This window comes from Bombina bombina, chromosome 2 (assembly GCF_027579735.1).
Source record: "Bombina bombina isolate aBomBom1 chromosome 2, aBomBom1.pri, whole genome shotgun sequence".
In the NCBI taxonomy this organism is placed as follows: Eukaryota; Metazoa; Chordata; class Amphibia; order Anura; family Bombinatoridae; genus Bombina; species Bombina bombina.
The window spans coordinates 936,868,913-936,895,654 of NC_069500.1; the positions used below are offsets into that span (position 1 = coordinate 936,868,913).

Here is a 26,742-nt window from a genome sequence, read left to right on the forward strand (position 1 = left end):
GCTATCAAGATTATACACTTTTCTTGACTTAGAGACCAAAGTCCTATATGTAAATGTACCTTCAAACAGAGCTTGGATAGAGCATGCAACTAAGGCTCCAACTCCTATTTAGCTTGTGCAAGAGTTCAGTTTGTACTGTACATACAGTATTCAAATTTTGTGATTGGTTGATGGCTGTCACATGATACACAGTGCAGGGAAAATTGAAGTAAGTTTGAAATGTGTAAGGATCGTTACAATAGTGCTATGTTATACAGGTATCTGAATCACAATTGAAATTGCAGGTGTAAAGTTCTAAAGGGATGAAATCGCTGCTAGAACGCAGTCTTGCCAAGAGGCATTTTACTACACTTCACTGTGGGAGGAGATGGTTCTCTGCCACTAGCAGAATTTTAAAAGCAGCATCACTATCTACAGTGAGAGTGTAATGTAATGATCAGGGCCTTTATGATACTTTGATTATTTTAGTGGTTAACTGCATATTTAAAGCTTAAAAAATAATGATTAGGATATTCTTGCTGAAGTTCATATCTATGTGTGTGTTAGACTCTTCTATCCAGACTTCTAGCCTCTAATAAAATAGATTCCATTTACACATATTTAATTGATCAGTATTTTTAAGGTATTAAGAGGTTTATTTTGGAAATTGGAATCAAGTTTGCAGAAGACTGTAAATATTCAGTAATTGGGAGCAGACGGTAGTTGTCTTTGAGAGGACTGAGCCAGATGATGAAGCTTAAGTAGTATTCTGAAGGTTGGTCGGTAACAAAGCCAAAGTTCAGTACTGAACACAGCAGAAGGAGCAGGCAGTAGAATCGTCAGAAGAGCGGTACCAGGGATTAGCAACAATAAATCAATCTGCTGGGTAGGGTACAGTTAAAGCTTAGGCTTGAGGCGAAGTCTAGGACATAAGCAGGGGTCAAAACCAGGAATGCTGGAAACTTCATTAGAATAACCAAGCAGTTGATTGAGGTCATGGCCAAAAAGACTGCAAAATCACTTCTGATATGAATATTATAAAGAGTAGTGCAATTAGATCCACAATAAAATCCAAAGTAACACAAGACCATGGACTCTCAGGAATTGGTAAGGGGTGTAATGGACCAGATGCAGCCATAGTAGAATGTTTCATTCTGGCACAAATGTCACTGGAAGGCACAAATGTACGGACATTCTCTGCCAATGTAGGCCACTAAAACATTCTGGAAATCAAATCTAAAGTCTTCTTAATTCTTCCTTGACCAGCAGCTGAAGAATCAGGATGACTGAATAATTTGCAGGTGTACTTGAGATGGAACAAAGATCTTCCCTTTGTAATATAACACCCCGTGAACCAAAGTCAAAGGCACTGTAGAAAAATGAGGACGATTACTAAAGCCTTTAATCTTATAAATGAGATAATAAAAAGTTCCTCAAGGGCACACTTAATAATCAACAGCTCACAATCTTTCACATCATAATTCTCTTCAGCAGGTGTTAAATGCAGAGAGAAGAAATCAACTGGATGCATATGATCCTTCAAGTCCATTCTCTGAGGCAAAATTGCACCAATAGCTATATTAGAGGCATCAACCTTCAAGAAAACTGGTCTCTCAATATCTGTCTGTAACAGAACTGGAGCTGAAGTAAACAGCCCTTTAAGTTTGCAAAAAGCGTCCTGGGCCTCAGTAATAGAAGCAAAATTTCTGATAAATCGCATGGAAAAATGATCTAAATGATTAATCTTTTTACTACTCTCTTATTCATCAAATTAGCTTAATTCTCTTGGTATCCTTTGTTGAAGGAGCAGCAATGCACTACTGGGAGCTATCTGAACCAATCTGGTGAGCCAATGACAAGAGGCATATATATATGTGCAGTCACTAATCAGCAACTAGCACCCAGTAGTGCATTGCTGCTTCTAAGCCTACCTAGGTATGATTTTCAACAAAGGCTACCAAAAAAACCCTACAAATGAGATAATAGAAGTAAATTGGAAAGTTGTTCAAAATTTAGCACGTTACGCTGACTGTCAACATTCAAACAGTAAAATGTTCCTGCACACAGGAAGAGAAACAAGTGGAAGTGGTTTGCAAAGTTATATCACATGACCAGCCAAATAAGCATCCTTATGATGGATATCACATTTCCGCATCTGCCTGAGTTGGGAAACAAAACATAAAGGGCTAGGAGTGGCACACTAACAGTTAAGCGCAAGCAAAAAGGGGTTTATCACAGCTGTTTGTGCACATCGGGTTAGCGCAACCTCAGATTAGCTGTTTCACGAAACAAAAAAGGTCTCACAAAACACTATCTGTATATATCTATACCTGTATATAGGTATAAATATATATTTGTGGAAAACACCTTTTTTTATATATATATATATATATATATATATATATATATATATATATATATATAATGTAGAAATAGGACATATTCTGCTATGTGATGTGAAGAACATTGGAATGTGAAATATTAATAGTTTCATGACAGTTTAGCGCATTTGAGAATATGGGATCGTGTTTGCACGCAAATAGGGGGTTAGGTTTTTTTCCTCCACTTTGTTTTGCTTCATTGACTTCTATGGGTCACGATATTCTAAGTTTGACTTTTTATGCACGTCGGGTTAACGCGTGAGCAAAAACTGTTTACTTTCAACTCATAATATGGGCGCAACCCAATGCGCGCATAAAACTTACTTCAAACGCAGTTAACGCTCGAGCAGGAGTATTAAATTACGCTCCACTTGTAATCTGGCCCAAAATGTCCTTTCTAAGGTCAGCCAGTATAATCAAATGAAATGCTATTTTTACTCACACGGTACACTGTTCATCCTCTAGCAATTTTAATAGTCAAAATGTCCATGAGTTTATAGTGTATTCTGTATTTACAGTGTTATTGTCGTGCATTGTATATTAATGCATTCATTTTCATTCAGGTTTTGTACAAGTATTATTGCTCAAGATGAAAAAGGAAATATTTATCATGGAAGGAACTTAGACTACAACTTTTCAGATTTGTTAAGAAATCTGACTTTGGATTTACATTTCACAAGGAATGGGCAGGTAAGATATTACAGCTCTAATTTTCTAGCTATAATGAACTGGCCAGAAATAATTCCTTATCTGACTTGTAATAGTAAAAGACAACTGTCACAAAGTTTAAATGTAATAATCACTTGATGTACTTTAGATCGATCTCTCTCTCTCTCTCTCTCTCTCTCTCTCTCTCTCTCTCTCTCTCTCTCTCTCTCTCTCTTTTTCTCTTTTTCTCTTTTTCTCTTTTTTTCTTTTTTTCTTTTTCTCTTTTTCTCTTTTTCTCTCTTTTTCTCTCTTTTTCTCTCTTTTTCTCTCTTTTTCTCTCTTTTTCTCTCTTTTTCTCTCTTTTTCTCTCTTTTTCTCTCTTTTCTCTCTTTTTTTCTCTTTTTCTCTTTTTCTCTCTTTTTCTCTTTTTCTCTCTTTTTCTCTCTTTTTCTCTTTTTCTCTTTTTCTCTTTTTCTCTCTTTCTCTCTTTCTCTCTCTTTCTCTCTTTCTCTCTTTCTCTCTTTCTCTCTTTCTCTCTTTCTCTCTTTTTCTCTTTTTTTCTCTCTCTCTCTTTTTCGGCGCTAAAAATGTGGGCGTCTCGAATTCCGGTGGGCGGCTCTACAAGATGGCTGCAAGCTTCATCAGCTCTAAAGAAAGTTTCTTCTAATTTTCAATACTGCTGCCATCTATCCACGCCATCTGCACCTCCCTTGGCAGGCAAGCTGCCCGGGAACAACTAGCAGACAGAAGTAACAAAAGCTCTTCTCCCCCGGAACGACATTTGGCAAAATAAGCCACTGGGCACTGTGGCGGGACTTTCACCGCCACATGGTGTATATCGCTACTAGAACCCGGCATATGTAAGCATTTGGCTCAGGTACCTATACAATGGAGATATCTACCGCCAAAGAACATTCCGCTGAATCCTACCTCCTAGCAGAAATACAATCTATGCTCCTACCTAAGCTAGAGAGACTTTTGCGCTCCTGCAATGACCTATGTGTAATGCTGACAATAAAGAAGCAATCTGGTCGACAGGACAGGCCAGTCAGCAATCTCACTACTGTTACGTCTAATAAAGACAGCCTCATGGCCCCCAAATTCTCGCGGAGGAGAGATTCGGTGTCCGGAACAGCTTCTTCTGATGTTAAGCTATTGAACCCCACTGTGGAGCCGAAAACCGTGCCAGAGGAGAACTTGCCGACACTCCCGTTGGCCCACCTGCTAATGACCACAGCTCCTGATCTGGATCGCCATGGGATCTGGTCGGATCTTGCCATAGAGCCAGCTATTTATTCTAAGAATAGCTCTCTGCTACCCCCCCTGACTCGCCCGACAATCGACGCTGCTCTAGTTAAGGATCTTAAACTAAACCTTGGAAAAGAAGTGGCCTATAACATTGCGTACCCAGTTACGACTGCAGCTGAGTCCTCTGCCACTCTGTACGCTTCCATCGCTCCACCTGATGTCCGGCATGATTGCTACGCGTACGGACCCACGCTCACAAGTTCAGCCGGCAAGTGGGAAAATGACAGGCCTGCTGACGGGGCTGTGGTGTGTGGAATCAGAAAGCAACAGGTTACCGGATTGCTTGATAGCCGCTGTGACCTCCTGAGGTATTCGTTCGTTGGCCGTGTTGGAATTGGCTGACTTGCTTATATGGTGTCAATCTAAGAGCTGGTGGGTTACAGTCCCACAACATGAACCCCTTCGGTCCATTGCATGTTTGAAATTATATTACCATTAATGGAATGACTGCCCGACCTCTCTGCACAGTGTTATCTAACAGCATCGAACTCCCAGCTGGGCAGATAACTTGTTAAAACGTCTAACCTGACTGCGATCTTCTTATTTTAATATATGTGTTTTAAGCATGTTTAGTTATTTACTCATAGTTTTTTTTTTGTAATGCAGGTAGTAGACAACTGACTTAGTATTGTTATTGCCCCACTTTATGGTCTTCTAGTGATGAAATGAGGCTCACCCCGGCTGCTAAATACTTCAGTTAAAAAGCGGCCCACAACACAGCTTTTAATTCATAAGTGACAGGCACTGGCAGACCTATTTCCAGCAGATCTGCAACCTACATTACACATTCTATGACCGTACAGGACCATATGATACCAGTTATGAAATGCTTTAGTTGTAGCATCTATGAAAACATAAATATATGTGGTGTTATCTGTCCTGCACATTGCTGTTAAAGATCATACTGTTTTTGTTTATGGACACAAATCTATTTTATGTCTCTTCTGCCTTACATAATGTGCTCCTGTTGGTTACACATGTAGATGCCGCACAAAGTTTTGTTTCTCCCTGCTTGCTGGCTGTGATGGGTCAGGCATTCTTATACTTATAGGCAACGGGATTCTTGTTGCCTCTCTATCCCAACGCATACAGCACTAACCTGAACCCACTATTCTGTAATGATCAGTGTTTCCTTTATGGCTGCGTAACCTACCCTAGCCTGTTAGATGTGTACGGCCCGATATGTCTTGCTAACTGTACATTAGTTGAGGATTGTGTTTGACCATGGTACCACAGCTTTCTCCATCCCTGGAGATACCACTTTTATTCAAAATATAGCCCTACTACTGTGCTTAGGTTACATTTTGGGAACATTAACATCTAAACACCTATGATAACTACATGGCTTATGTTAACATGGTTCTATTCAGATTTGCCTTCGTTCGTGGAGATGAGATGTAGGGTAGCTAGTTTACCAATTGTAATTTGCTCAGGAAATCAGGCTGCCAGCTAATAACATGAACTCTGCAAAGAACGCCTGACTCACATATGTCTGTGCAAAGTATAGAGTCTCTGCAATCATATCTAATTTATTGTGCTGGGCAACATATTCAGGTATACATACTAATCATATTAAGCTACAGTACTGTTTAGCTTTTTCAGTTCAGTTTAGAAAGTTACGTAGCTATGCTGAACAGTTCATATTATCACAACATAATCTGCCTTCACCAGAAACGCCCAGTTGTAGTTAATTTATTATGATGAATAACCACATTAAGCCTGAGTGGCCAACTACTTAGACCAACTACCTAGACCCTCACTAGATATGCTCGACTTACATATGTCTTTGCTAAGAATAGAGTCTCTACATCCTGCAACCATACTTAATTAAATTTATTGTACTGGGCAACATATTCAGGTATACATACTAACCATATTAAGCTACAGTTTTGTTTTAGGTTTAATTTAGTTTAAAATATTAAAAATAAGAGAGCGCGGGTAGCAGATACTGAGAAAATCTTGGTGAACCTGTACAGTCGATATTTGTCATGTCTGTCTGGAATAAATCTTCATGTATTCTTTTATTATAACCCAATATATTGCATGTTATGGAAGCCAGCTTCATAGTTGTATACAGACATGAAACAAACCAGCTCATAGGGTTATTTTCCTGTGATCCATGTCTATCATTCTCATTGGTTGAGTATCATTTGTTTTCCTCACAATATTTATTGTGATTGTACTAAGTGTGTTCTTACACAATTTCAAATTGCCTGTCTGTAAATGTTTACATGATGTACGCCCAAGCTCTCTTTAATATAATATAGGGTGGTTAGTGTTTTGGGGTTTGGGGGGAGGGGTCGGGGACTAGTTGGGGATGAAAATGTAAAATGAGAGGGCTAAACATATGTAGATACCAAACATATCAATTGTCATTAGCATCCGGATTATCTTGCCTGTCATGTATTAATCTACTGAATCTTTGCTATGTCCTGAATAATATCGCCCCTCAGGGGATGATATACCTACTGTATCTGTGGATGTAACCTTCATGATACTGTGCGAAATTGTTGATTATTGTACTCATGTGTTGGCTCTCAATAAAAAGAATTTAAAAAAAAAAAAAATGTGGGCGTCTCTATTGTCTCCACATTATTTAAGTCTCATTATTTATTGCTTCTGATTGCTAGTTCACTGGCATTTTTTCCCATTCCTGAAACTGTCATTTAAGGAATTTGATCAATTTTGTTTTTTTTATATGTTGTTTTTTCTATTACATATTGCAAGATGTCTCCGTTTGTCCCTGAGTCAGAAGCCACTTCTGGAAAAATGCTTAACTGAGTTTCAGTTCTACCAAAGCTAAGTTCATTTATTTTAAATGTTATAAATGTTTATCTTTAGCTATGGTTTGTAATAAGTTATTATGATATACTTTTACATGCAGAATCCATTAGTATTTATGCTTTATACATTTCCATTCTTAAGTGCAAGAAATGTTTAGAAGATTTATAAGAAATATTTTTTCTGATTAAGGCTATGTCTGACTTCGTGCCTTCTAATACGATTTTTAGGTCTTTTTCACTTCTTTTTTAATTATTGAAGTTTCAAATGACCAACAACATACTGATTTATCCTTCTCTGATGATGTTTTTTTCTCTTTCAGAAATTCTCTTCATCAGATATTGACACTAAAAAAACTACTTTTTTATATAATTTTTTTATTATTAAAGTACATTTGTATTTGTTGAAGAGGTGTTGATTATTTTGGATATTAAGGTAACTAGTTCTTTAAGACTAGCTGACACTATTTCTGCCTTTTTATTTTTTCTTCTGTGATTTCAGAGGTTTTCTTTCCAATTCCCCATACTAGGGAATGGAATAGGCTGAGAATTGTCTTTTATTTTTAAACTATATTCTTTGTCAGCAGTTAAATTCAATTTGGAGGGTTCTCCAATTTATTGGAGCTATCTCTACTCCTACTAATTATGCTATTGTTTTTATAGCAAAATAGTATTTATTTTCCTTTATATAGTTGTATCTTATTTTTGGAAAATTATTTAGTATCAGGTACTTTTCTTGGTCCTGTGATATTGCGATTGCTTCATTTTTTCTGTTTACTTTAAGATCAAGTATCAGATCATGATTTATTTTAGCATTGTTAAGGGACAACATTTACTAGACTAGGTGCCGTTGCATTTGTCTTGTTGTTTTGCATTTTGCAAGTCCTCTGTTTTGACTGGTCCTTTAAACTGGACTATCATGCTAATGATTTCATTTGTGTCTTCATTTTATTGAATATATTCGCAAATGAGGGTTAATCTATGTCTTTAGCTATTTTAGCTAGAAGAATTCTGTGATTTTTAAAAAAAAAAAAAAAAAAAGAAAATCCATATTTCTTTTGTTCTAAGATAATCAATTATAATTGGATTAAATTCTTAACTGTTACTATGGGCTTCAAGATTGAGTTCTAAGACTTAAACTTTAAGCTTATACTAGTTTGGTTGTTCTTATTAAGGAACGAATCCTGAGTTCTTTCCCAAGTAACATGTTTTTAATTGGGGTTCGAAATTAGCTCCCTAATGTTGCGATGCACGTGCCGTATTCCAGCTTGGCTGGTAAGGGGCCGGTTAAGACTTCTTTGAAATTTATTTGGTTCTATTTTGTCCAAATTTCTTTGATTTTATTCCAGTAAGGCTAACACTTTCTTTCAGTGTGTTTCTGTCCTATATATTTTGGATACTGTTGAGGCATGGCTGGGTACCCATGGGGTTCAAGCGCTGCTCAGACCTGGAATCTTCTGGGGTTTTTATTCCAGTTCCTTTTCTAGGAACTGGGTTTTGGAGTTTTATTCAAACTATTTTGCCTTTTTGTGGTCATTGATAGCATTATTTGTTTTCTTTAGATACAATAAATGCGTATTCTTCATTTTTCTGTTTTCATTCAGATTATTTCCTGAGGATGCGGATTCTCATATGTTTCACTTGCTCTTCAGGACATAGTTAGAGGATCTTTTTTCAAAAGCTCTTGATTCCTCACACAAGGGTCACCTTTTTTTTTAGGTTTCCAGATGGTTTATGTCACTATCTTTGTCTCTATCAGACAAGGGACAATTTGTATTGGGTTCCCTCTGTCGGTACTTTTAGTCTCTATTATTTCCTTCAGTTGCTATATATGCATAGAAGTTTTAACAGCATTGGATTCAATTCCCTTTGCTCATTTTCAATGGAAAGATCCTTTCCAGCTTTTTATGAGTGTTGTTTCTTCAAGAACATGGTTGGAGGATCAATTAACCAAAAAGTTTGTTGATTCCTCAGACAAGAGTAACCTTTTTTAGATTTCCGGATAGATTCAGTGTCCATGACTCTGTCTCTGTTGGACAGGAGACGTCTGAAATTGGTTTCAGCTTATCGAAACCTTCAGTCTCAATCATTCCCTTCGGTAGCCTTATGCATGGAAATTCTAGGTTCTTATGACTGCTGCATTGGATGTGTTCCCCTTTGCTCATTTTCACATGCGACCTCTTCAGCTCTGTATGCTGAACCAGTGGTGCTGGGATTATACAAAGATATCTCATTTAACATCTTTAAAACTGATTGTTCGACACCCTCTGACGTGGTACAGACCACCATCGTTTAGTTCAGGGGGCTTCTTTTTTTCTTCCAACCTGGACTGTGATCTCAACAGGTGCAAGTCTGACAGGTTGGGGAGCTGTATGGGGGTTTCTGACAGCACAAGGGGTTTGAGAAATCTCAGGAGGTGAGATTACCAATCAATATTTTGGAACTCCGTGCAATTTTCAGAAGCTCTTCAGTCATGGCCTCTTCTAAAGAGAGAATCGTTCATTTGTTTTCAGACAGACAATGTCACAACTGTGGCATATATCAATCATCAAGGAGGGACTCACAGTCCTCTGGCTATGAAAGAAGTATCTCGAATACTGGTATGGGCGGAATCCAGCTCCTGTCTAATCTCTGCGGTTCATATCCCAGGTATTGACAATTGGAAAGCGGATTATCTCAGTCGCCAAACGTTACATCCGGGCGAGTGGTCTCTTCACCCAGAGGTGTTTCTTCAGATTGTTCAAATGTGGGGACTTCCAGAAATAGATCTGATGGCTTCTCATCTAAACAAGAAACTTCCCAGGTATCTGTCCAGATCCAGGGATCCTCAGGCGGAAGCAGTGGATGCATTGTCACTTCCTTGGAAGTATCATCCTGCCTATATCTTTCCGCCTCTAGTTCTTCTTCCAAGAGTAATCTCCAAGATTCTGAAGGAATGCTCGTTTTTTCTGCTGGTGGCTCCAGCATGGTCTCACAGGTTTTGGTATACGGATCTTGTCTGCATGGCTTCTTGCCAACCGTGGACTCTTCCGTTAAGACCAGACAAATCCTTAAATTTAAATTTAAAGGTATTGAGATTGAACGCTTGATTCTTAGTCAAAGAGGTTTCTCTGACTCTGTGATTAATACTATGTTACAGGCTCGTAGATCTGTATCTAGGAAGATATATTATCGAGTCTGGAAGACTTACATTTCTTGGTGTCTTTCTCATAATTTTTCCTGGCATTCTTTTAGAATTCTGAGAATTTTTCAGTTTCTTCAGGATGGTTTGGATAAAGGTTTGTCTGCAAGTTCCTTGAAAGGACAAATCTCTGCTCTTTCTGTTCTTTTTCACAGAAGGATTTCTATTCTTCCTGATATTCATTGTTTTGTACAAGCTTTGGTTCGTATAAAACCTGTTATTAAGTCAATTTCTCCTCCTTGGAGTTTGAATTTGGTTCTGGGGGCTCTTCAAGCTCTTCCGTTTGAACCTATGCATTCACTGGACATTAAATTACTTTCTTGGAAAGTTTTGTTTTCTTTTGGCCATCTCTTCTGCTAGAAGAATTTCTGAATTATCTGCTCTTTCTTGTGAATCTCCTTTTCTGATTTTCCATCAGCATAAGACGGTGTTGCGAACTTCTTCTTTTAAATTTTTACCTAAGTTTGTGAATTCTAACAACATTAGTAGAGATATTGTGGTTCCTTCATTATGTCCTAATCCTAAGAATTCTAAGGAGAGATCATTGCATTCTTTGGATGTAGTTAGAGCTTTGAAATATTATGTTGAAGCTACTAAGAATTTCCGAAAGAAGGCCTCTGCCATTTCTTTGGCATCTTGGTTGAAATCTTTAATTCATCATGCTTATGTCGAGTCGGGTAAATCTCCGCCTCAAAGGATTACAGCTCATTCTACTAGGTCAGTTTCTACTTCCTGGGCGTTTAGGAATGAAGCTTTGATTGATCAGATTTGCAAAGCAGCAACTTGGTCTTCTTTGCATACTTTTACTAAATTCTACCATTTTGATGTGTATTCTTCTTCTGAAGCAGTTTTTGGTAGAAAAATACTTCAGGCAGCTGTTTCAGTTTGATTCTTCTGCTTATAATTTCAGTTTTCTTCATTATAAGATTTAAACTTTATTTTGGGTGTGGATTATTTTTCAGCGGAATTGGCTGTCTTTATTTTATCCCTCCCTCTCTAGTGACTCTTGCATGGAAGATCCACATCTTGGGTAGTCATTATCCCATACGTCACTAGCTCATGGACTCTTGCTAATTACATGAAAGAAAACATAATTTATGTAAGAACTTACCTGATAAATTCATTTCTTTCATATTAGCAAGAGTCCATGAGGCCCACCCTTTTTTGTGGTGGTTATGATTTTTTTGTATAAAGCACAATTATTCCAATTCCTTGTTTTTTATGCTTTCGCACTTTTTTCTTATCACCCCACTTCTTGGCTATTCGTTAAACTGATTTGTGGGTGTGGTGAGGGGTGTATTTATAGGCATTTTGAGGTTTGGGAAACTTTGCCCCTCCTGGTAGGAATGTATATCCCATACGTCACTAGCTCATGGACTCTTGCTAATATGAAAGAAATGAATTTATCAGGTAAGTTCTTACATAAATTATGTTATAATCTATACACACAAGTACCAACTTGAAGAATGTAGAAACTTGATCAAATATTTATATATATATATATATATATTTAATCCAATATTGTATAGATAAAAGAAAATGGTAGAGCTATATGAGATACCATAGCTAAAGTAGGGGATTTCAGCACTCAATTTTATAACCCATTTAATCCAATTTCTTAGAAATGTACGACTGCAGAACAGCACAAACTCCAAAAAATGAACTGCACATGCACAGACTTAACCACATGCAAACAGTTTATTGCAAGAAGTTGCTAACATAAAAATAAACAGCTAGAAAATGCTTATCATCTCTAGGATACACCACTGCAGTGGATTTTAAGTAAAGCATATCAAACATAATGATAAGTCATCACAGATATTAAGAAACATATGCAGCAAGCAAGGGTTGAAAACATGTGATTTACAAATTCCTAACTAACATTGTACTTGAATAAACATTTATACCGGTTCCTCTATGATGATTACAGAACAAAGTCCTTTTTTATAGACCATATGAGTCCTTTATAGAGGAAATCAGATGTTATATTTAGTAGCAATTTGTATCACTTGGTAATCCAACTGAATGAACCATTTTGCAAACATATGTTCATTGATTATTGTTAACCGAGGTGAAAACGTCCTCTAATGTTAACTAGAACTTAAAATTAATACAGCTTGATAGCAGATAAATCATCTATCAGTGGTGAAAAGCAGATACAATGAAGCAGACCTGTGTTTAGGTATCGCAGCAAACATCCGAGAAAACAAAGTCACAGTGTTATTGGCAAACGGACCGGGACATGAGCCTCCGACATCCTTATCTCACCTCTCACAACCGCGTCTCCCTGCTCACTGGGGACACAAACTTGCAGGTGAATTCTTTGCCTCTGTGCGTAAACCGTATCCAGGCGGTTTGTAGGAGCCACTTGATTATCGCAAGATCCAGGCTTGCTTCTTCAGTTTGAATTTTGAAATTCCTGGGCAGGCTCAGGCCAGCTGCTTGTTTCACAGGTGCAATGATAGCTGTTTTTTAGAAAGGTCGACGCGCGTTTCGCCCCATAATGCTGAGCGAAACAGGGGCCTCGTCAGGACTGTCCATCTCCTCCAAATTTCAGCTTTTATTGCAACACCAATGAACTGGGAGGTGGTACCTTAGCCAATCGAATTAACTATTTGCACACACCCTTTTAAAATCTTAGACCGAACACTCCTGTCTATTTTAAAGATTAGTTCAATGATTACCAATAGGTAAATTGATACAATGTGGCCTGCAATAACATGATGGAACATTTTTTGTTTAGCAACTTTCTTACAAGAAACAAAGACTGCATGCGAAAAAATCTTATGCATGTTGCAGCTCAATCAAACTTTATTTCATTGGTTACTATGCCTAGACAAATGTGCTTTACATAAATCCCATATTGACTTAAACTCTACAAATCTGGAATGACTTGCTGAATAGCTACAAAGGTTACTATGGAGGTAAACTTTGACATACAGACCCACAACTATGAAACAAGCTGAAGAGAAAGTAAAGGTCATAATTAATAACCTATTTATAAAATTGACTAATAGTGATACAGCTTCTCACTCATTTATGTTTTCTCTATTTACAACAAATGGAGAATTGAAACTTCAGGTTGTGAACCTCTATTTTAAAAAAGATGCATATTCAATCCTTTCGTTTAAACCAAAAGGTGACACCGTATTCAACATAAAGGTCCATCTTGCTTCCTTTTTTAACAAACAATTATCCTCATCTCCACCTCTTCCATTTGTTATTCCTCTGTCAATCCCTATAAATTTTAAAGAAACAGTACTACTATTATGAATCTCCTTAAAATGACGAGCTACACTTGTATCTCTCCCGTAGAGGATGTCATCTCTGTGCTCCTGTACCCTGTCCTTGAACAAACGTTTTGTTTTACCCACATAGAACAGGGGACAGGAGCACCCCAAAAGATAAACAACCCCCACTGAGTTACAATTTGAAAAGCATCTAATAGTATAATTTTTACCTGTATTGGCTGAAAATGTTTTGCTTTTAAGCAAATAGGGACAATAGACACAATGCCCACAAGGAAAGCTTCCTTTCACTTGTTGTTTAGTTAACCAGTTTGTAACTGGTTCAGACCGAATAAATCTACTTCTAACTAACTTATCTTTAAGATTAGGAGATTTTTTTGCGGTCAATAGGGGTCTATTTCCTACCTTATCTGCTATTTTGTCATCTAAGGTTAGTAAATGCCAATTTTGAGATAGAATATTTCTAATACTTTGCCATTGGCAATTAAATGTAGTAATAAATCTGATATTATTCTCAGATTTTGTTTCTTTTTGGTTATACAAAAGGTCTTGACGGTTCAGCTTACTTACTTTATTTAGGGTTTTTTTGACCAGGTTATGAGAATAACCTCTTTCATTGAAACGTTTACACATTTTCTCAGCATGATAATTAAATTTGGTATTTGAAGAACAGTTTCTCTTTAATCTCAAGAGTTGGCCATATGGAATGCCTTTTTTCAAGGGCTCTGGATGCCCACTCGAGGCTTCCAACAAATTATTTGTTGCCGTATCTTTACGAAAATTTTCAGTTGAGATACGGCTACCTTCTTTTTTGATACAAATGTCTAGAAAGGGTAATTCCTTATTGCTATAGGAATAAGTTAGAAAAATGTTGCGGTCATTCTTATTTAACTCAGAAATAAAGTCATGTAGGCAGGTCAGGGGGCCATCCCATAGGATAAAGATGTCATCCAGAAACCTGATCCATAGGGACACATGGGAGTCAAACGTCTCACTATATTGATCAAAGACATCCAACTCCCATGCTCCCAAATGGAGACACGCATAAGTTGGCGCACATACTGCACCCATAGCTGTCCCCCTGACCTGCCTATATACTGAGCTATCAAACTGAAAAACATTATTCTCAAGAATGAAATGAAGAAGTTTTATGACAAAGGCTGTATGCATGTCACTGTTTGATCCCCTACTTTCTAAAAAAAGTTTACAGGCACTAATTCCTTTCTCATGTGGTATAGATGAATAAAGACTTTCTACATCTAAAGAGACTAGGATAGTGTCAGGGGAAACAGTTAGGTCATCTAATTTCCTCAAAAGGTCTGGAGTGTCTTTTACATACGAGGGAAGAGATAAGAGGAAGGGTCTCAGGAAGAAGTCAACATATTGTCCAATGTGTTCGCTGATGCCGCCAATCCCAGACACAATGGGTCGCCCAGGGGGATGTGTCATATTTTTATGAATTTTAGGGATAATATAAAATGTTGGCATAACCGGACACACTGGATTCATAAATTTGAACTCATCTGGAGAGATCAGACCTTCCATCTTGGCCTCTTGTAAGATTCTACTTAATTTTGACTTCATTTGGTTGATAGGATTTCTAGGGAGTTTCTCATATTGCAATTTATCTGATAACTGTCTTTTGACTTCGTTCAGGTAAAAAGACTCATCTAATAGAACCAGATTTCCGCCCTTATCGGCTGGCTTAAAAATTACCCCTTTTGCAGAATTCAGCTCTTTTAATGCTTGTCTCTGTTTTGCTGTTAGATTATCTGCCCATACCCAGTCATCTGGCAATTTATGAATTTGTTTTTCTACAGCTTTTACAAACAGTGACACAGCTGGAACTTGTGCTATAGAGGGCATGAAAGTAGATTTCAATTTAAAATTGGTTCTAAAAGTAGGGTTCAATCCAATAGTGGACTCACTCTCTTCATTTTCTGACAAGAATGATGTTAATATCTTTAAAGTTTCCTCATCCTTTTGTTGCTCAGAACGCTGGAACATGGTGTAATGTAACACTTTTTCTGGCAAAAAGGTGAAGGTCCTTAATTAGATCAAATTTGTTTAATTTATTTGTGGGGCAAAAGGATAAACCTTTCTTTAACACTTCAATATGAGTCAAATTTAGCCTGAACGAAGAAAGATTAATTATCTGCAATTCATCTGTAACTGTATTTGGGACTAATAACCCTGATAGGGTCTTCTGCGTGGTCTCCCTCTGCTCCTGTACCCTTGTCTCAAATTCTCTCCTCTCCCTCTCTGATTTCGTTGGGGATACCTCCGCTCCACTAGATTCAAATTTCTGTTCTCTCCACCTCTTCCTCCCACCCCTCCTCCTTCTCCTCCTCTTTGTTCTGAACTTTGAGACCCAGGTGTTCCATCGTTTTTTGACGCCCTTTCTGAATCAGTTTCAATATCAGACATATCAGTACCTGAATCATATGATCCTCTATCAAACTTATAGACATAAACCTTTTTATTCACATAATCTTCTTGATCTCTGTGTAATTTTCTACATTTCCTCAACTTAATATCTGCTTGCAATTTTGAAATATGAGTTTTCATTTCCTCATTCAGTTTGCCAAAGTTAGGGTCATTATCAAATTTATTTACCACCTCCAAAGCTTTCTCAACATCATCTTTCAGTTTTTCTAATCTTTTGTCATTCCTTTTTATAAGCATTTCAATCATACTTAGGGCACATGTTGATAATTTCTCATTCCATTCATCCAGGAACTCCAACCCACCTTCTTCCTCTCTTGCATTGAAGCCTGGGTCTAAGAATAACCGTAGACCTCTAGGCACAATCTTTTTTTCCACATAGTTGGCTAAGCTAGAATTTTCAGCCCTAACTTTTACTTGTTTTGCAATGCAATTCTTATATTTTTTAAAAGCATTATACACATTTGTTTCCAAATCACCGCTCTCTAAATTAGTATTAGTTAGGGATTCTTTTAGCTCAGCTTCCCATAACTCATCTGAAAGGGTAAAGGCAATGTTTGGATGGATTCTGTGCTCCGCCACAGTCAGTACATAAATGGGTTAATATTTAACAATCTTAGTTGTTTACAGTTTCTCTATTCCACTGAATGGAGTATATATAGAATCCTCTTTCTTACTCCTTAATACAAATAAATTTACAAAAATTGTGGAAGAAAAACAAAGAAGCCCAGAACCTATCTTTATACAAAGACACAGGATTTTTTTCTGGTAATTTATGTATATATATATATATATATATATATATATATATACCGAATGACTCAGGGTCAGGTTTGTGGATGACATCTTTATCCTATGGGATGGCCCCCTGACCTGCCTACATGACTTTATTTCTGAGTTAAATAAGAATGACCGCAACATTTTTCTAACTTATTCCTATAGCAATAAGGAATTACCCTTTCTAGACATTTGTATCAAAAAAGAAGGTAGCCGTATCTCAACTGAAAATTTTCGTAAAGATACGGCAACAAATAATTTGTTGGAAGCCTCGAGTGGGCATCCAGAGCCCTTGAAAAAAGGCATTCCATATGGCCAACTCTTGAGATTAAAGAGAAACTGTTCTTCAAATACCAAATTTAATTATCATGCTGAGAAAATGTGTAAACGTTTCAATGAAAGAGGTTATTCTCATAACCTGGTCAAAAAAAACCTAAATAAAGTAAGTAAGCTGAACCGTCAAGACCTTTTGTATAACCAAAAAGAAACAAAATCTGAGAATAATATCAGATGTATTACTACATTTAATTGCCAATGGCAAAGTATTAGAAATATTCTATCTCAAAATTGGCATTTACTAACCTTAGATGACAAAATAGCAGATAAGGTAGGAAATAGACCCCTATTGACCGCAAAAAATCTCCTAATCTTAAAGATAAGTTAGTTAGAAGTAGATTTATTCGGTCTGAACCAGTTACAAACTGGTTAACTAAACAACAAGTGAAAGGAAGCTTTCCTTGTGGGCATTGTGTCTATTGTCCCTATTTGCTTAAAAGCAAAACATTTTCAGCCAATACAGGTAAAAATTATACTATTAGATGCTTTTCAAATTGTAACTCAGTGGGGGTTGTTTATCTTTTGGGGTGCTCCTGTCCCCTGTTCTATGTGGGTAAAACAAAACGTTTGTTCAAGGACAGGGTACAGGAGCACAGAGATGACATCCTCTACGGGAGAGATACAAGTGTAGCTCGTCATTTTAAGGAGATTCATAATAGTAGTACTGTTTCTTTAAAATTTATAGGGATTGACAGAGGAATAACAAATGGAAGAGGTGGAGATGAGGATAATTGTTTGTTAAAAAAGGAAGCAAGATGGACCTTTATGTTGAATACGGTGTCACCTTTTGGTTTAAACGAAAGGATTGAATATGCATCTTTTTTAAAATAGAGGTTCACAACCTGAAGTTTCAATTCTCCATTTGTTGTAAATAGAGAAAACATAAATGAGTGAGAAGCTGTATCACTATTAGTCAATTTTATAAATAGGTTATTAATTATGACCTTTACTTTCTCTTCAGCTTGTTTCATAGTTGTGGGTCTGTATGTCAAAGTTTACCTCCATAGTAACCTTTGTAGCTATTCAGCAAGTCATTCCAGATTTGTAGAGTTTAAGTCAATATGGGATTTATGTAAAGCACATTTGTCTAGGCATAGTAACCAATGAAATAAAGTTTGATTGAGCTGCAACATGCATAAGATTTTTTCGCATGCAGTCTTTGTTTCTTGTAAGAAAGTTGCTAAACAAAAAATGTTCCATCATGTTATTGCAGGCCACATTGTATCAATTTACCTATTGGTAATCATTGAACTAATCTTTAAAATAGACAGGAGTGTTCGGTCTAAGATTTTAAAAGGGTGTGTGCAAATAGTTAATTCGATTGGCTAAGGTACCACCTCCCAGTTCATTGGTGTTGCAATAAAAGCTGAAAATTGGAGGAGATGGACAGTCCTGACGAGGCCCCTGTTTCGCTCAGCATTATGGGGCGAAACGCGCGTCGACCTTTCTAAAAAACAGCTATCATTGCACCTGTGAAACAAGCAGCTGGCCTGAGCCTGCCCGGGAATTTCAAAATTCAAACTGAAGAAGCAAGCCTGGATCTTGCGGTAGTCAAGTGGCTCCTACAAACCGCCTGGATACGGTTTACGCACAGAGGCAAAGAATTCACCTGCAAGTTTGTGTCCCCAGTGAGCAGGGAGACGCGGTTGTGAGAGGTGAGATAAGGATGTCGGAGGCTCATGTCCCGGTCCGTTTGCCAATAACACTGTGACTTTGTTTTCTCGGATGTTTGCTGCGATACCTAAACACAGGTCTGCTTCATTGTATCTGCTTTTCACCACTGAGAGATGATTTATCTGCTATCAAGCTGTATTAATTTTAAGTTCTAGTTAACATTAGAGGACGTTTTCACCTCGGTTAACAATAATCAATGAACATATGTTTGCAAAATAGTTCATTCAGTTGGATTACCAAGTGATACACATTGCTACTAAATATAACATCTGATTTCCTCTATAAAGGACTCATATGGTCTATAAAAAAGGACTTTGTTCTGTAATCATCATAGAGGAACCGGTATAAATGTTTATTCAAGTACAATGTTAGTTAGGAATTTGTAAATCACATGTTTTCAACCCTTGCTTGCTGCATATGTTTTTTAATATCTGTGATGACTTATCATTATGTTTGATATGCTTTACTTAAAATCCACTGCAGTGGTGTATCCTAGAGATGATAAGCATTTTCTAGCTGTTTATTTTTATGTTAGCAACTTCTTGCAATAAACTGTTAGCATGTGGTTAAGTCTGTGCATGTGCAGTTCATTTTTTGGAGTTTGTGCTGTTCTGCAGTCGTACATTTCTAAGAAATTGGATTAAATGGGTTATAACATTGAGTGCTGAAATCCCCTACTTTAGCTATGGTATCTCATATAGCTCTACCATTTTCTTTTATCTATACAATATTGGATTAAATAAAATTTTTAGGGGTCTGCACCACGTCTGATTTCAGCTGACCCTGAGTCATTCGGTATATATATATATACATAAATTACCAGAAAAAATTCCTGTGTCTTTGTATAAAGATAGGTTCTGGGCTTCTTTTGTTTTTCTTCCACAATTTTTGTAAATATATATATATATATATACTGCATTTGATGAATGAAGAACTGTTATCTTCTGTGTACTAATATCTAATTCTGCAAGGGCTGGTGACCTCTCTCAGGGCATCCTGTTGCCTGTATGACATTAATACTTAGCAGACCCTTACAATAGAGTATTCCCTTAGTTATATTATGAGACACTTAAATGGTGGTCAGATTCTATTGGTTACCCAACCCAAGTATTGTACGAGCTCTTCATTTTGCCATGCTTGATATGTTATAATATCATAGTAATTGGTCTTGCAGCCACAGTATATTACTGATGTTAAACGTACAGGCTAGCCCCCTGTTGTAAAATGAAGGGGACATGAAAGTCAGTATTAAACTTTCATGGTAGAGATAGAGCATTGGTCGGCTCAGGAACTAACCCATATCTTGAACACTATATGGAAGCAGGGTTTGCAACAAACTTTGTAACAATGTTATATCTAGGAATGCTCTAGAGGCAAATTGGAAAGTTTTTTTTTTAACCTGAATGCTCTATATGAACCATGACTTTCATGCCCCTTTAAAACAACTAATAGAAACAACAACAAAATATTTATTAAAGTCTATTATCATTTTTGTTTTGCTACCCATTGTATAAAAAAGGAATATGATCTCCATTGCATAAAACCCTGCGTGTATCTTCTTTGTCTCTGTATCAGGTAGCATACTCCGGTACATCATTCCTGGGGTATGTCGGACTTTGGACAGGACAAAGCCCCTACAAATTTACAGTCTCTGGTGATGCAAGAGGTACATGTTCAATTTAGTACTATTTAAAGATGGGGATAACAATAGTTAAACTAGATGTGAAAATAAGTGTCACAATATTCTTCCAAAAACTTCTATGACCTTGGGCAGAAAAAGCTGTGGTTTTACCAGCCATACACAATCCAAAGAGCTATTCCACTTGTTTTTAAAATTGAAACTTTGTTAAGAAGGAGGTTGAAGACACATTTTCATCATTTAAATGGCAAGATCCTTCCTAAAAAGTATTTTTTTCATCTGAATAGCAGTTTGACATTATGGGGCCGATGTCTGGCCGACATGATACGCTGTAGCATATCATGTCCGCCAGACATCGTTGAATGCCGACCCTCAGAGCAGGCGGACGAGTTAAGGGGCAGCAGTCTTAAGACTGCTGCTTCTTAACGGCTGTTTCCGGCGAGCCTGAAGGCTCGCGCGGAAATAGGGGCATCAGGGACCATTTGGCCCTTGATAAATTGGCCCCCAAAGCCTTTAAAGTGATTGTAAATCCTAGCGTTTGTGAGTTGACGTTTCCCCCTCTTAGCAAATAACCGTGAGTTCCAACTGGTGCCAAGCCAGATAGCCTGCGGCTATTGGCTAACAGGTGAAAACGTCACCTATCAGCAAAATAGCGTTCTGCCGTGGGCTGCCTGAGCAGCTCAGTGCAGCGAACACTTCCAACACATAGAGGAACTTTCAGCATAAAGTATTTTGTACTTCATGACTGTCCCCTTTTTTTTGTTTCAATTGTAAATCCTAGCTTTCACAAACTAGGTGAGGAAGAAGAAAGGAAGTGGAAGTAGCATTACTATAAAAAACTGAGGCAAAATCAGGTTTTATTTAAAAAAAATAATAAGAAAACTGCAATTGATTAGCAGAAGAATCTGAACCCAAAATAGTGTACTACGTACTTCAGTAGTACAAGTAACTCCCCATTGGGGTAATCACAAGTGGAGAGCCCATAGATGACAAAACCACAGGCCTATAAACCTCTGTTGAATAACCTAGAAATACTCAAAGGCCAGGACACCTGCATAGTGGGGGTGAAGGAAGTACATGTAGTATTCCCTATTGAAAGGGGTCACTTTAGAAAAAAATGGAGCAGAACTTCAACTTTCGTCTGCTGTTGTCCTGTAGTCCTTAAAATAGATAGAAGCAGAACTGAAGGCAACAGAAGCTATATAGAGAAATGGAGGAGCCTCAAAGACTTTGGAGAAGTTTATTCTTAGTATCTTGCATTTTAGTAATTAGAATTTTTTACGGAAACAAAAGCACAAATGACAGTTTTCATGCACATTTATTGTTCTAAGCACTCTCTGTTCTACATTAAAAAAATCTGTTAATTCCCATGATGCAGAGAATGGAGAATGGTGGAAGAATGCAGTGGCTGCTTTCTTCAAGAGAAACTCCCCTGTGAGCTGGCTCATCAGAGATGTAAGTATTTTTTGGCTAAAGACATCTGTCTGATGAAAATCTTGTATTTCAAAATATGTTACCAGTATATGATCAAATTTATAGATTTGATATTAAATTTGATAGTTATTCAAATCCACTTACCTAGTTTAACCTTAGTTTAAGGTTTTAGTGCCCATAAAACGATGAACGCCGCCATGTTGAAATCTGTTTCCTTTTCTGCTAATGCTAATTAGAGACAGTTATAAATGGGTTACTTAAGTGTGCAACTAATGGCTGTGTGGAATACAGCAGTGATCAAATGTATAGATATTGTTAATGACTGTTAGAATCATGAGCCACTTTACAGATCCCAAGAATTATTACAGTTTTTATGCAAATAATGTGTAAATATTATCATTCTCATTTATAATGTATTATTTAGCTCTGTTTTAAACCCATAATTACCTGAGCAGACTCTAATATACACCAAAGTACTTTTCTAAGGTTATACCAAAATTCGTTGTTTTCTTGTTGGTCCAAGTTTAATGAATACTTTAAAGGGACAGTGTACACCAGAATTTTTATTGTTTTAAAAGATAGATAATCCCTTTATTACCCATTTCCCAGTTTTGCATAACCAACACAGTTATAATAATATACTTTTAACCTCTGTGATTATCTTGTATCTAAGCCTCTGCAAACTGCCCCTTTTTTCAGTTCTTTTGACAGACTTGCAGTCTAGCCAATCAGTGCCTGCTCCCATATAACTTCTCGTGCACAAGCACAGTGTTATCTATATGAAATACGTGAACTAACACCCTCTAGTGGTGAAAAACTGTTAAAATGCAATCTGAAAGAGGTGGGCTTCAAGGTCTAAGAAATTAGCATATGAACCTCCTAGGTTAAGCTTTCAACTAAGAATACCAAGAGAACAAAGCAAAATTGGTGATAAAAATAATTGGAAAATTGTTTAAAATTACATGCTTTATCTGAATCATGAAAGTTTATTTTGGCCTAGACTGTCCCTTTAAGACTACTATGCATTTAAAGGGGCAAAATAGTAAAAAATGAAATGTCTCTCATATGATGAACTGAACCATGTTTGCAGTATACTTGTATTAGAAAAAATGTTTTTAGTAAATAGTGTTTCCGGGGCATATGTGCATATGCTGTGTGTGATTCCTGTACCCACATTCTAACAAGATGCCTGCACAGAGAGCGGGTGGTGGGTTATATAATTTGCGGACATGTTACTGGCCTCTGCTGACCCTCTGGGCATAATGGTGTTTGAGTGTGGGCGTATTATAGAATCGCTGCTGATTGGCTGCTTACATTACCTTTAATAATAGCACTTGGGTATGATTTCCCTGCTTCATCTGTACGTAGACTCATCTATTTCCATATCTTATCTTGAACAGGTCTTAAGTGAAGCAAAGGATTTTGAGTCTGCGGCACTCCAGCTATCCAAAACTCCAATCATAGCTGAAGTTTACTACATTATGGGAGGCACAAAACCAAGAGAGGGGTTGGTCATAACAAGAAACAGGGAAGGACCTGCAGATATATGGCCTCTGGATCCATTAAGAGGACAGTAAGTTTTAAGTATTTTTTTTTATCAGCTTACCAAACAAACTAGTGTCTGTTTATTAAAGGGACAAGGAACCCCAATTTTGCTTCATTCTCTTGGTATCCATTATTCAAAGAGCAGCAATGCACTACAGGGAGCTAGCTAAACACAGTAAGGGAGGTATATATGTGCAGCTACCAATCATCATCAGCTAGCTTCTAGCTCCTGAGCCTACCTAGATAAAATATATGCTTTTCAACAAAGGATACCAAAAGTATTAATCAAATTAGATAGTAGAAGGAAATTAGAATGTTGTTTAACATTTTATGCTGTCTGAATCATGAAAGAAAAATCTGAGGTTTTATGTTTCTAAACCTAGTACATTAGCCATCATATAGAGCTTGAATGTCTATAGAAAACATATATTCAGTCTGTAGAACATGTTGCTTATTAGATCAAATAATATATTTTATATTTGATTTCAGTTTGACATTTAATTTTACTTTTTTTTTAATGGACATGAATACTGAGCTATTTAAAGGGACAGCAAAGTCATAATTTGACATTCATGATTTAGACAGAGCACATAATTTTAAATATCTTTCCAATTTAATTCTATTTTTTAATTTGCATCCTTCTCTTGTTATCCTTTGCTTAAAGGTTTATCTAGGAAAGTTTAGGAGCAACAAAGAACCTAGGTTCTAGCTGCTGATTGGTGGCTGCATTTATATATCAATTGTCATTGGCTCACCCATGTGTTCAGTTAGAAACCAAACAAATGATACCAAGAGAATTAAGCAAATATTAACCTTAAAAGCTAACTGATTAATTCCCAGAAGTGAAGGGCTACTCAGTTAGCTTGTAAGGTTAATATTTGATCTAGTGTAGGGATTACCCTCCCACCTGACACATCCCATCCCCTGATCCCTGCATGATCCCTCCCTAACACCTCTTTCACCTCCCACCCCCCACCTGACACTGCTCACTACCATCTTAGGTACTGGCAGACAGTCTTCCAGTATGCAGTTTAATTTTTTTTAATTTTAAATAGCTAATTTTTTATTTCTGTAATGTAGATCTCTCCTCACCCTCCGACTTCTTCCCGCAATATTTGTTATTCGCAGCCAGTTGGCAGTAGCAAATTTTTTTTTTGTTTAATTTTTTTATTTTATATTTATTATTTCCTTTTTTCTGTAGGGTCCCCTCCTTAGCCTGTATTGCTTCATAGTGTAAGGCCCCCATCCTTCCCTTTCCCCTTCCTAATGCTTATGCTAAAGAGAACCCTACTCTTCCCTCACCCCTTCTTGCTGGGTCACCCACGCGCATCCCTCCTTCCCTCCCAATGCTCCCACTCTGCACCAACGAACAATCTTTACAAATAGTGACACAGACAGGGTCACTCTCTAACGATCTGGCTTCATATGGTAAGGGATCTTGATCAGTGCTCCCTTACCATATGAAGGCAGATACCTTCAGTCCCCAGCTGTAGTCTCCGCTGTCTAATTCCATAGTTATAATAATATGTTAAAAAAAAGTTGTATCTGCAGGTTTTTTAGTATTTATCTTTAGCAATCTATGCATTAAGTTGAAGTTAATAAAGTTTGTAAATCTGTTTAATTGTTTTGCTTGGACTTTGGTTTGTGGCTCTTTCTGCTTTGAGAGGCTTTTGAGGCTCTGAAAACACCCTTTTCTCTTGCCAGGTGTATCCAGTCCACGGATTCATCCTTTACTTATGGGATATTCTCATTCCCTACAGGAAGTGGCAAAGAGAGCACACAGCAAAGCTGTCCATATAGCTCCCTCTCTAGCTCCACCCCCCAGTCATTCTCTTTGCTGGCTCTAAGCACTAGGGTCTCTCTACGGGAGGGTAAAGTGAATGTGGTGTTAGAATTGTAGTTTTTATTATCTTCAATCAAAAGTTTGTTATTTTAAATGGTACCGGTTTGTACTATTTACTCTCTAGCAGAAAAGTGATGAAGATTTCTGCTGAGAGGAAAATGATTTTAGCATGTTGTAACTAAAATCCACTGATGTTTCCACACAGGACTGAGGAGTACCAGAAAACTTCAGTTGGGGGGAACGGTTTGCAGGGTAATCTGCAATGAGGTATATTCAGTCATTTATTTCTAGACAAGACTGAGATAATGATAGAAGAGACTGACAATATCCCCATGAGGGGAGGGTAAGCTATGTTCACAGACTTAGTATGGAATTGAATGCTTACATAACAGGGCTAATTATGCTGGTTGACACTGATTCAGGGCAATCGATTGTTTATTCAAGAAAAATATTGTTTGTAGACACTTTGAAAGTCCTTTTGGGGTTCTTTCTGGGGTTATTACCCACATGGCTGGTTTTTAGTCACTTAAGAGTGATTTACTAGGCCTCACAACTCCGGAGTAGAGTGGGAGGGTCCTAATTTCGCACCTCAGATGCGCAGTTAGAATTGCAGAGAAGTTCATGCTGATTCACATGGAGGGTCCTGCTGCTGTTTGAGGGCCTTATAGAAGCTTTATTCCCCCAAATCTGATCCCTAAGGGCAGGTAGGGCCACAGGCAAGGTACTGTACTATTTTTAACCGGGTGTTGGCTTTAGGCTGCTCCGGTTTGGGCATTAAGGGGTTAATTGTTTTGAAACTTGTGGTGCAATCTTATTAAGGCTTTAGGTACATACTGTGAAAATTTCAGGAGAATTGATGCATTTTTCACTGTTTTGTAAAATTGTGTGCTCTTTTTATTTCTTAAAGACACAGTAATGTTTTTTTTTTTTTTCAAATTGTGTTTTTTATTTGATTAAAGTGATTTCCAAGCCTGCTTGTATATATTACTAGTCTATTAAACATGTCTGACACTAAGGAAAATCCGTGTTCAATGTGTTTAGAAGCCATGGTGGAACCCCCTCTCAGAATGTGTCCCACTTGTACTGATATGTCTATACACTTTAAAGATCATATTGTTGCACTTAAAAATGTGGCCCAAGATGATTCTCAGACTGAAGGTAACGAGGGTAGCCCGTCTGCCTCTTCCCAAGTGTCACAACCAGTTACGCCCGCGCAAGCGACGCCTAGTACCTCTAGTGCGTCTAACACTTTTACATTACAAGACTTGGCAGCAGTCATGGATAATTCTCTTACAGCCTTCTTATCTAAACTGCCCGTGTTACCTGCAAAGCGTGATAGCTCAGTTTTAAGAACAGATTATGAGCATTCTGACGCTTTGGTAGCCGTATCCGATATACCCTCACAACGCTCTGAAGTGGGAGCGAGGGATTTGATGTCTGAGGGAGAAGTCTCTGATTCAGGAAGGGTTCCTCCTCAGACAGATTCAGATACATTGGCTTTTAAATTTAAACTAGAACACCTCC

At 37.4% G+C, this 26,742-nt stretch overlaps 1 protein-coding gene across 1 annotated transcript in view; it reads left to right on the forward strand.

Annotated features, from left to right (window-relative positions):
* The window catches only part of NAAA (N-acylethanolamine acid amidase), a 64,659-nt gene that overhangs the window by 9,118 nt on the left and 28,799 nt on the right, over positions 1–26,742 (forward strand). The window contains exons 3-6 of the mRNA XM_053703400.1: positions 2,924–3,050; positions 20,333–20,423; positions 21,775–21,851; positions 23,231–23,403. Coding sequence (XP_053559375.1) covers positions 2,924–3,050; positions 20,333–20,423; positions 21,775–21,851; positions 23,231–23,403 — 468 coding nt within the window. The remainder of the gene's footprint in view (positions 1–2,923; positions 3,051–20,332; positions 20,424–21,774; positions 21,852–23,230; positions 23,404–26,742) is intronic.